Raw genomic sequence first — 12,198 nt, 5'->3', positions numbered from 1 at the left:
ACTGGCCGCCATCTGGATGTGGCACCATTCATCACCACTCTCTGGGCTCAGCCCTCCAGCCAGTTCCTAACCCAACACAGAGTGCTGCTGTCCAAGCCATGAGCTGACAGCTTGGTCAGAAGTTTGCTGTGGGAGACAGTGTCAAAGGCCTTGCTGAGGTCCAGGTAGACTACATCCACAGGCCTCCCCACATCCACCAGGCAGGTTACCTGATCACAGGAGGACATCAGGTTGGTCAGGCAACAGCCAAACAACATTGTAGCTTTTGGGTTTTGAATTGACTCGATTATTCCTTTTTTCTTTTTTATTTTTTATTTTTAAAGTATGGGAATGGCATTTATACAATTGCCTTCCATATGGTCATTTCTATGCAGAAAAATGCAAATTATTCTGGTAATTTAAATTCAGGAAGTTTTATATAATCACCAATGTCTTACTGCCCTTTTACTTTCCCTAGGCTGACTCCAGATTATAGAATACTACCTTTTTGTTAATACAATGCTTATATAGCATTGATAAACATTGTAATTGACAAAAGATGTTAATATTTTCTAAGACGTTTCTGGAAATGCTAGGAAACATGAAGGGGCTTTTCTCCAGGATTTTTCTCTTTTGAAGAAGCAGGCTGTGAGCTCATACATCATTTCTAAGCACAGAAAGGACCTCCTTCAGTTTTTTTGATAGCCAGCTAGGATCTCAGTGGCTATACCTTGTTAGTTTACATGGAAAAAAACAGTTCCTGCAGATTTTGTATCAGAAAATTCTCTACAGGAGTCAGCTGTGTGGAGGGGAGAAGCTGCAAGCTGAGAGCAGAATCTCTCAGATGTATATAAAGAGATATGAGAAAAATGCTTGGGGCTGGAAGCAGCAAAAAGGAACACCTGAAACCAGCAAGAGCAAACATGATTAGAGAGAGACTGTGTGGAAACCACACAGGAAGACAATAAAGACACTGTCTGGCCTCAGTCAAGAAGATAGACAGTATAGAGGGAATTATGGAAAGCCCTCAGAGGCAAATGGATACCCAGGGCTTATCTGAGAAGGAAAAAGTTTGGGAGAAGGGAGAAATGACATCAGCATGCTAGGAAGAATGACCATGCATTAGTTGTAGAATAGACTAGCAAAATGCATGCTGTCTCTTTAGCATGATAAAGCCCCTTATATTACTGTAACTTAAGGGTATATGAACTCATGATAGATCTCTAGCCAGAGGTATTCAGTTCCTTGAAAACAAAATATAGCAGATTGAAATAGAATAGAACAGAATAGAATAAACCATGTTGGAAGAGACCTTCAAGATCATCATGCCCAACCCATCATCCAACCCCATCTATTCAACTAAACCAAGGCACCAAACACCCCATCAAGTCTCCTCCTAAACACCTCCAGTGATGGTGACTCCACCACCTCCCCAGGCAGCCCATTCCAGTACATCTGTGCGCAGCCTTTTAATGCTAAGTAGTATGCATGGTAAGATTTCTAATGCATATGTATAAAAATATATGTCAATGTTTTAAATTTGACATTCTTCATTTGGCTTGTGCAAAGCTGGCCACATGACAGACTTTGAAGTTCCACTGGTGATATCTGCTGGGAATGGAAGTGCAAATGTTAATATAATCCACTGTCAGAAATGAGTGAACTTCTACCACCTTGCATATTGAAAAAAACTATTTTGATAGCAAAATTTTGATTACATCTTTATAAATACACCTGGGAAGGCTGATCTCAAATTACAGAACCTAAAGTTTTCTGATGCACTATTCCTCTTAAGCACTACACAATACTCAGATCACACAACAGTTAATGGAACCAAATGTGCAAAACAAAGTGTTCAATACCAGGGAAACACTGGCATTACCATTGCCTGTGGAAGATTAGTTCAGCCCCCATCATCAGTGTAGCATGTGGTATCATTTAACTTACAAAATCAAATCCTAAGTTTTTTGACAGGTAAAGACTCACTTAAGAGTCAGGGTTTCAAAGAATTTGGATCTTTTACTTTTGCTTGTTTATTTTGAAACAACAGCTCCAAAACAGCATGCTGCATGTTTTGCTGTAAACAGGTCATGAAAAGCAGCTGTCGGCATACCACTGTTATGGATGTGGATTAGGAATCAGAATGTGAGACTAAGTGGCAACACCATTTAGACTGTGGCATATTGGACTCAGTTTGTACTTTGTCTCTTAGCTAACAATTGAGTCTGGGCAAGCCCAAGTAACTTTAGGCCAGGTAACATTATGTGTCTGTCCATAGAGTTGAAATACAAATCAGTTACAGTATCACAGTATCACAGTATAACTGAGGTTGGAAGAGACCCCAAGGATCATCAAGTCCAACCTGTCTCGACAGACCCCACGACTAGACCATGGCACCAAGTGCCACGTCCAATCCCCTCTTGAACACCTCCAGGGACGGTGACTCCATCACCTCCCTGGGCAGCCCATTCCAATGATGAACGACTCACTCAGTGAAGAACTTTCTCCTCATCTCGAGTCTAAACCTCCCCTGGCGCAGCTTGAGACTGTGTCCCCTTGTTCTGGTGCTGGTTGCCTGGGAGAAGAGACCAACCCCTTCCTGGCTACAACCACCTTTCAGGTAGTTGTAGAGGGCAATGAGGTCACCCCTGAGCCTTCTCTTCTCCAGGCTAAACAATCCCAGCTCCCTCAGCCTCTCCTCATAGGGCTTGTGCTCAAGGCCTCTCACCAGCCTTGTTGCCCTTCTCTGGACACGTTCAAGTGTCTCGATGTCCTTCTTAAACTGAGGGGCCCAGAACTGGACACAGGACTCAAGGTGTGGCCTAACCAATGCAGAGTCCAGGGGCACAATGACCTCCCTGCTCCTGCTGGCCACACTATTCCTAATGCAGGCCAGGATGCCATTGGCCCTCTTGGCCACCTGGGCACACTGCAGGCTCATGTTTAGGTGGGTGTCAATCAGCACCCCCAGGTCCCTCTCTGTTTGGCAGCTCTCCAGCCACTCTGACCCCAGCCTGTAGCACTGCATGGGGTTGCTGTGGCCAATGTGCAGAACCCGGCACTTGGACTTGTTAAACGCCATGCCATTAGACTCCACCCACTGTGTCCAGTCGGTCGAGGTCCCTCTGCAACACAGTACTGAACACAGTAAAGGAACTCAGCTTCAGGCACACAGGGAACTCTGAAGATAAGGCATTAAGTTTTATCAAGCCGTGGTGCAATATATACTGCCTGGATTTGGTGTTGTACTTCTCATTTTAAAAAAACACCTGCATTTTCAACTCCTTACATTCTTCTGAAGGAGATAATCAGCAATGGTGAAGTTATTCTACAATATTTATATGTATTGAAAGTGGGAAAATTCATAAATTTATTTAATTCTGATGTTTTGTGCTTGTTAAAATGTTAAACATTCACTACATTAAAATTTAATTCATGGCTGCTGGATAAAAAACATCTTTGTTTCTCTGGCTAAGATAGCCTATTTTATATTACAAATAAAACAACACCTGCAAGAGCTGCCGAATCCCACATTTTAAAATCCATGTTTACACAGGGTTTTCACTGTCAACAGGAGTTCTGTCTCCATCATACAATATGGTGAGACACTGGAACAGGTTGCCCAGGGAGGTTGTGGATGCCCCCTCATGGAGGTGTTCCAGGCCAGGATGGATGAGGCCTGGAGCAGTCTGGTCTACTGGAAGGTGTCCCTGCCAGTGGCAGGGCATTGGAACTAGATGATCTTCAGAGTCCCTTCCAACCCAAACCATTCTATGAATCTATGAATATCAGTTCCATTCCTTTCCCTGCTCTTGCTGTGTCTGTCACAGAAAATGTACTTTCACATTTAACTGAAGTAAATTTATGGCCAGGAAAATTAACTATGTGAACAGAATGAAATGTTCTCCTGAACAAATGCAAACTTACTTAAACAATGGGTCCACCTGCTTTGATTTTAATTCCAGAAGAAATGCTCTTTAAAGACTGTAAAAATTGAAGCATACCACTGAGGAATGGCCAGGACTTGCAACGAACTTGCAGTCCAGTAGTCAGCCAGAGTTACAAACCCACAAAACTGCTTGATATGCAATGCTTTGGAATGCTTGGTTTCTCAATGTGACCTATGGTAAACTGTTGGGTTCAAACTTTCACCACAATAATGTAACTGTAAGCTGTAGAAATTATTGTGACTAACTGCTGCCATCTTCTGGCAAAAAGTTAGGACATTAAATAATCACAAATTCAATCCTTGATTGATCTCATCATCTCAGATTTTATCTCACAGTAAGGCAATGTGATATTAATTATGCAGTAATAAGAATATTTTTTCACACATCCCTTTAACTGTCCCTTTACTATATCTGCAATAACCTGGATAGTGACTGTCAAAAGGAACAACGTGGCTTCAGCATTTAGTAGCTGTGTTTTTTACTTGGAAAGATGCATCAATCCAGGAACAATACCATACACTTCACCAGCCATCTCTATAAATATGAGAGACAAAACAAGTAAAGTTTGAAAAGGCAGAATTTGATTCCAAATAGGCAAAACAAGGTGATGTTAACCAAGACAGAAGTGAAAGAGTGTAAAATGTCCCCTTAGTTCTTTTACCAGTTTGTCTTAACTCATGCCTGCTCATTTTAAGTGTGTGCAGCTAGCAAAAATTCCTCACAGAGTGATATGTGCTGGGACATGAGAAGCCAGTACATGATGATTTCAAAGAGAGATACAAGATTCACAAATTTGAGTCACTTGATCCCATATTCAGAATGACAAGCAGCAAATTCTTCAGCAAAAGATATCCAAACCAATGGCAAAGATAAAGAATATAGAGAAGAAAATTATTTTAAGCACACTTAGTATTCATTTCAATGTTTAGAATATCCAGCAGAAAGATGACAACAATTTGCAACCATTTAGCCCATTTAATCCAACTATAACTAGCTCTTGATCAACTGAGGTTGACTCACAGGAAAAACCATTATTGGGAAAGCCATTCTCAAACACAGAGATGAACATACTCACAGTACAATTACTCAGATGGCAGCATTACTATAGTTCAACTGAGTGTGAAACATTGCTAGGGGGACAACATGCAGTCTGCGTATCACTGGCAGATCAAGCAACAAACAGCCATGACATTTGCAGAATATTTTACAAGGCTGAAAAAAGAACACAGTGCTCATGTGCAGTACAGTCATTCTTTTCCTTAAGGAACAGGAAATACAGACCACCTAGTGCAATAAAACAGAAGTTTCACTGTAGTCTGAAATGCAAACATTCTAGGAAGGAAAATGAAAATGAACTGAACATCACAAGTTCCCAGCGAACTTCAGAAACCAAACATCTCTATTAGTATCTATCTTCAAAGCCCTGCCAAATTGTCATTATCTTTGCTGTTATAACACTGACCCAAACTGCAATACTGACATGTTTTCCATCTACTGATGGAAAGAATCCATGAAAATACATAGATTTTTAGGCTACTTAACAAAGCTATTTTTGTCTGATTTTAAAAACATATGTGTTTTCCTTTTACTCTGTCTTAAATTACCCATTTTTGATAGTTCACAGTTTTAATATTTATTTCAGTTCTGGCATTTTATGCTCATACAATGCTATGTTGGCACTTCTGAAAGAAGTTACACCAGAAAACATGATATCACAAAAACTTTCGTCTCGATCCAGTTGCATTGCAATTCATTTTGCACTCTTACCTATGCAACAAGGGAACAAAATACTGACAAAGCATTAAGCAGTAAGTTCTTGATAAAGCTAGGATTTTCTGTTAGCACTCTTCACTATTTGGAGAAAAATGGTTGTATGAAATACATACTGATGACTTATACTGGATTCCAAATCTAAACCTGCTAAGTGCCAGGGAGAGGCCTTAGAGATGAAGCATTGAGTAAAACTTACTCTCCTGATCATCATCATCAGACATTGTTCTTTGTACTGCAGAAAATCTGTCTGAAAAGTAAGACAGTACAGCTGGTCAAGACACAGGAAATTATTCCTGGCTCACACCAATAGTTTGCATCTTTCTTCAAAATCAACAGCTTTGATTTGCAAGAATGAGCTGTTCATTCTCCCTAAGTACTCAATTACATTGAAAAGTGAGGGCATGACCTTTGAATTGTGTATCAGCCCTGATTTTTACTGGTATAACCAGCTTTCAGCAGTCCCAGGTCCTGAGACCAATTGAAAAGACTGGGACAAAGAACATTTCTGCTTAGTGGAGGAAGAGCAGGTTATAAACAGCATACACAAGTCTGTGGACCACCCAGAGTCGCTGAGGGACTTAGCTTGGGTCTCTGAGGCCATGCCCTTTATCACTGAAAGGTTACAGCAGTTGAGAGGAAGCTCCTCAGGGCAAGGGAAAAGTGCATGTCCCTAATGTCTTCAAGGAAGCCAAGAGAGAGGATCTGTGGAACTACAGGCCAGTCAGCCTCAGTCCCTGGAAAATGAGAATAAATAAGCCTGGAAAACCATTTCCAGACACTAGCTGTCTAAAGAGCTGGAGGATATCTTTAGGAGTGGTCAGCAGAGATTTATGAAGTGGAAATTATGCTTAAATGAAGCTGAAAGCTTTCTAAAACAATAGGCTTGGTAGATGGGAGAAATAGGTGTTGCCTGTCTTAAAATAGGTAAGGCTTTTGACATTTTCGCCCATAACATTCTCATTTATAAATTGATGGAAGCATGGGTTAATGCACTGGGTTTGTGTCTGGTGGGGTTTTGATAGTAGAGGAGGGAGCTACTGGTGTGGCCCTTGCAAGAAAACTCCCTTGCAAAAAACTCTCATGGGTCAAAGTCAGACTCACTTCTGGTCAAGGCTGAAGCAATCAGCAGCTCCACAACAACATATTGAGAAAACCTGTTTGGCAGGTTCCTTTGCTGAGGGGAGATTTTTCTGTTTGGAGATAAGTGGGACATTCAAGAGAGAGATAGCCACATGGACACTGAGGTCCTCTTCATTCCCCTTGAGACAGTGATGAGATGGTGGGCTAAGCCCTCACAGACCCTACAGATCAATGACAGAGCAAAATCCATTTCCAGGAATGGAGGACCTCACAATGGAGCAAAGGATTGCTCCCAAAGACCATAACTGGGACCATACTAGAGCAGCCCATCAGTGAGAATATTGCAGCCTTGTTATGGTAAAGTCAAAGGGGCGCAGCACAAACCCACACAGGTCCTGGAATGTCTAGACATCGTACCCCTCTGCCTCCTCCCTCCTGCAGGAGCTGGGGTAACACAGGAAAAGGGTCAAAAGAATAGGCTCCAACATATCTGGGTAAACAAGCCTCCTTCTGGGGTAAGAGCCCATGTATTGGCCACTGCTTCTCCCTGACCAGGCCTATGTTTCTGCCTTTTATGGCCACAGCCTGGCAGAGTTCCTTTTCATTTGGTAACTGCTTGCTGGCTTTGGTTGCCCTATTGGCCCAATTGAATCTCGGGTAAGATTTATATACAGGCTGATTTCTAGTTGCCTGGCCTTGCCTGCTTGGACCTGCCTTGCTTTAATTTGCCTTGCCTTGCCTCGAGTTGCCTGGTCTAAGACCTAGGATAGAAGCCACAAGCCCTACTCACTGCAAACCAGAAGCCACAAGCCTTAGGATCCAAGCCTTGCTTGCCTGTGCAAGTAGAATTTGCCATGCCTCAGTCTACCCAGGAAGATGCAAGAGCCCTTTGCTGAAGGTGCTGTATCACCCACTGTCCTGCTGAAGCCAGACCAGCATCAAAGACCACGTGGCATTCCTTAATTACTTTATGTGAAATATAAATGTTCACTGTGATCAGCAACATCACAGGAATCTAGAAGATACTTCTAAACCTTGTTTTTGATTCCCCACTCACCCCTACAATCTTTTAAACATTACATAAATTAAATATTGGAGTCAACAACATATAGCCAGTGGAAATACATCAACTTATATTAGTACTGTAAAGACTTAATGCGATAACGCTATCTAAGGACCTGACGTCATGATTAGGTCAATCCAAATGCTACCTTTTCCCAAAAGAATGTGTTTTATAAAACCCTCCGTGTTTCCTGTGAATACTACATGGAAAGAGAATGGAACACAAAAAAAGAAGGGTTAAAAAAAATCATCTTGAATAAACAAAGAATCTCTGTTCTTGCAACACTGAAATACTGTAAGGTCTACAATATGGGTTTAATTCTATTGTACTTTACTCGTGTATAGTAACAATGGATTGAACCTGGTAAGTGTTAATTGTAATAGGCAGTAATGTGTGAAAGTAATAGGTAGGAAATTTCCAGTCAATATCAAGAGGAGTGACAGAACTTAAATCAAGGAATTTAGACGCTCCAGCATAAGCTTTGGAATTACAAAATTTGTTATTTTAAATCAATTTTGCTCTTTTGTAGAAATAAATAACATTTTTCTTACTGTTATAGCAACTGTCTTTACAAAAACCCAGTTTGGATTGCTGTCCTAATACACTGAACTCTTACTCTTGTACCTCTGCCCATCATCATCATACATACAAACACCACCCATCAATGAAAACTGGTGTGAATTTGCCCCATAAGGCACATTTCTGGGGGCAGAAGGCCCAAGTCCAAGATGACCATCCCCAAGCACTCCTATGCTTATTAAGCCCATCAATATACCTTGTCTTCCCTACCACATGGCATTCCATCCCCTACCTCCATGGAGGTGGCAGAACAAGGGACCTCACTAGCACACCATCCCATTGGCCAGTTTCCAGTCATCTGGGACCTCTCCAGTGAGCCAGCTCTCTCAGTCCCATGGACTTGTGGGGATCCATGTGGCTAAGCAGGTCTCTAACTACTTCCTCCTGGGTCCCAGGGGAACTATACTGCTGCCTGAGTCCATCTGCCAGCTCAGGAGGCCAGTTGTCTGGAAGACAACCTATCCTGCTATTAAAAATTGAGGCAAATAAGGTGTTAAGTACCTCTGCCTTTTCCTTATCTTTTGTTACAATATTCCCTCCATGTCCACTGAGGAGTGGAGGTTGTCCTTGCCCTTCCTCTTGCCATTAATATATTTGTTGATGGATTTTTTGTTGTCCTTCACAGCAGAGGCCAGTCTAAGCTCTGAATGGGTTTTTGCCTCTCTAGGTTTTTTCCCTGCATGACCTAGCAACATCCTTAAACATTCTATGGGTTACCTCACCTTCCTTCCAAAGATGATACAGCCTATTTGTTTCCCTTAATTAGCTCAGAAGCTCATTGCCAAACCAGACTGGCCATCTGTACTGGCAGCTCATCTTCCAGCACATTGGCACAGCCTGTTTCTGTGCCTTCAAGATTTATTTATTGAAGTTGTCCCACAGGGATCAGTGTTGGGCCCCATCCTGTTCAATATCTTTGTCCATGATCTCGATGTGGGGATTGAGTCCATCATCAGTAAATTTGCAGATGACACCAAGCTGGGAGCAGATGTTGATCTGTTAGAGGGTAGTAGAGCTTTGCAGAGGGACCTCAACAGGCTGGACAGATGGGCAGAGTCCAACAGAGTAAGATTTAACACATCCAAGTGCCGGGTTCTGCACATTGACCACAGCAACCCCATGCAGTGCTACAGGCTGGGGTCAGAGTGGCTGGAGAGCAGCCAAGCAGAAAGGGTCCTGGGGGTGCTGGTTGATAGTAGGCTGAACATGAGTCTCCAGTGTGCCCAGGTGCCCAAGAGGGCCAATGACATCCTGGCCTGTATCAGGAACAACGTGGCCAGCAGGAGCAGGGAGGTCATTCTCCCCTTGGACTCAGCACTGCTCAGGCCACATCTTGAGTACTGTGTCCAGTTATGGGCCCCTCAATTTAGGAAAGATGTTGAGTTGCTGGAACGTGTCCAGAGAAGGGCAACAAAGCTGGTGAGGGGTTTGGAGCACAAGCCCTATGAGGAGAGGCTGAGGGAGCTGGGATTGCTCAGCCTTGAGAAGAGGAGACTCAGAGGAGACCTTATTGCTCTCTACAACTACCTGAAGGGAGGTTGTAGCAAGGTGGGAGCTGGTCTCTTCTCCCAGGCAAGCAGTAGCAGAACAAGAGGACACAATCTCAAACTGCACCAGGGGAGGTTTATGCTGGATGTTAGGAAGAAGTTCTTCACAGAGTGATTGTCCATTGGAATGGGCTTCCCAGGGAGGTGGTGGAGTCACCAGTCACCATCATTGGAGGTGTTTAAGAAGAGACTGGATGGGGTGCTTGGTGCCATGGTTTAGTTGATAAGATGGTGTTGGGTGATGGGCTGGACTTCAGGATCTCAAAGGTCTTTTCCAATCTGGTTAATTCTATTCTAAACACTGATGTGTCACCTCCAGCTTTATCTCCAGTGAGCTGGGGTGGTTTGAAATTTCCCACTTCATTAACTAAAGCACACCTCACTCATTTGGGAAGCAAACAGAAGCAAAAACTACACTCTACAGTGGAATGCAATGAATATTAACACATATACAGTATTTACAGTATCATACAGGTATTTACAATCAGAAAACAGCAGGGAAAGCCCCCTGGTCAAAACAACCAGGGAAAGCTGCCCCACTCCCCCCAAAGACACCTCCTTTCCTTCTATAATTAGAAAAAAAGAAGAGAGACGTCAGAAGGAATTAAGTTTTCATCTGCAAGGTCAGCTAGCAGCAATTAAATCCTCCCCAGCTGAGCAGAAACAGCCAAAGAAGGAATGAAGTGGAATATGATAGACTGCTAGGGTACATCTCGCACATCTGGCCAATGACACTCATTTAGAATAATCTTTTGTTTTCCTTTTTATATCCAGTTATGAATCGTTCATATTTTTCTACTTTTCTGCTCGAAATCTGTAGCTAACTTTTAAAGGCATAGCCTAAAACCGTCACACGAGCCTGGGTTTTATCCCTTTCCAGTTTCAAATCTAACTCAAATCTCTTTTGATAAGCCTTGACAACTTGTGTGCAAAAAGCCTTTTACCCCTTTGGGACACATGTTCTGCTGCCAGCAGGCCTGGTGTGTAAACAGAACCCTGATCAAAAACCCTAAAATGTTGCCAGTGACAACAGGCTTGCAGCTAGCTATTGATCTGATGGGTGTTCCTGTTCCCTCCTTCGTTATTCCCTGCAATGGGAGGGATACAGGACAACACTAATTGTACTCCTTCTCCCTTAACCAATCATCCCAAGGCTTTGAAGACTCTTTTGATTGCCCTTGGCCTTGTTATCACTGCCTACCTAAAAAAAATTAATAATGGATAATAATCTGAGGGCTGTACCAGAGTAGAATTTCTTACATCTTTACCCCAAGCCCCAGAAATATAGCACTTCCCCAAAAAGTGAGTCTGGTTTGCATATTGCTCTTTCTGCTTCCTTCAGAAAGGGAGTCACCTATGACAATTTAGTCATTTTAAGTAGGACATAGGGCTACTTAACTTTGCCAACACTTCTGGGCCAGAGAAACTGTTATCTTCGTTATTGTTAGGTTGCACTTACAGAGGGTGCGAGGGTACCTGCTATGCAAGGGCATCTGGGAAGGTGGGAACTGTTGCTAGGGGATGCACCTGCTGCACTGGGTAGAAACTTGCTGCCATTGTCCCCTCTCTGTCTGGCAACTATCTTTAGTCAGATGGAAACAGAAAAGGGAATCCTGTGTTATATACCTTGTCCAATTGTTGATCTCAGGGAAAGCACAGTATTCCTCCAGTTACCAATATCACTGTCATGTTCCCTGATGCTTCTCAACCTACTCACCTCTTCTAGAGCTCTGCCACTAAGCAGAGCTTCTCTTCATAAGCACACCTGCAATAGTTGGTATCACATTAAAACATCCATTTGAAAGCCATTTTGTGGCTAAAAAGTACAGAGATGTAATCCACCTACATATAAAAAAAACAGAAGCCTCCTTGCTGTTTGTTTACCAAGAACCATCTGGTTGAACAGGCAGAACAGGTACCGCCTCTTTACTGCTGTAAAGGGCAGTATAGCCTACTAACCAAGTTACCGCTACTCCAAGCTCCTTCCCCCAGTCTCTTATACATACCCACAGGAGCACAGCTGACAAACACACTTCTTCAAGGATGGAAGCATATACAAAGGCACAGGTGATACAGGAGACATGTTTGCTGAAGAGGAGCAGTAATGATTCAGGTCTTTCCCAGATGTTCTGCAGCAGGCAGGGTTAGGGGGGGAAGTGTGGAAGGGAAAAAAACAAACAAAAAAACCCCCAAAACCAACCCCACCACCCACCAAACAAGCCCCTTC

General features: G+C 42.8%; 1 protein-coding gene across 1 annotated transcript in view; it reads right to left on the bottom strand.

The window, feature by feature from the left end:
- SAXO1 (stabilizer of axonemal microtubules 1) overlaps positions 1-12,054 on the bottom strand; it is a 42,866-nt gene extending 30,812 nt beyond the window's left edge. The window contains exon 1 of the mRNA XM_054178795.1: positions 11,978-12,054. Within this exon, the coding sequence (XP_054034770.1) occupies positions 11,978-12,054 (77 nt within the window). The remainder of the gene's footprint in view (positions 1-11,977) is intronic.
- Between the last annotated feature and the right edge of the window lie 144 nt (positions 12,055-12,198).

Source organism: Dryobates pubescens, chromosome Z (genome assembly GCF_014839835.1).
Source record: "Dryobates pubescens isolate bDryPub1 chromosome Z, bDryPub1.pri, whole genome shotgun sequence".
Taxonomy (NCBI): Eukaryota; Metazoa; Chordata; class Aves; order Piciformes; family Picidae; genus Dryobates; species Dryobates pubescens.
Note: the sequence above shows the minus strand (reverse complement) of the source record. Positions and strands in the feature narration are given on the sequence as shown.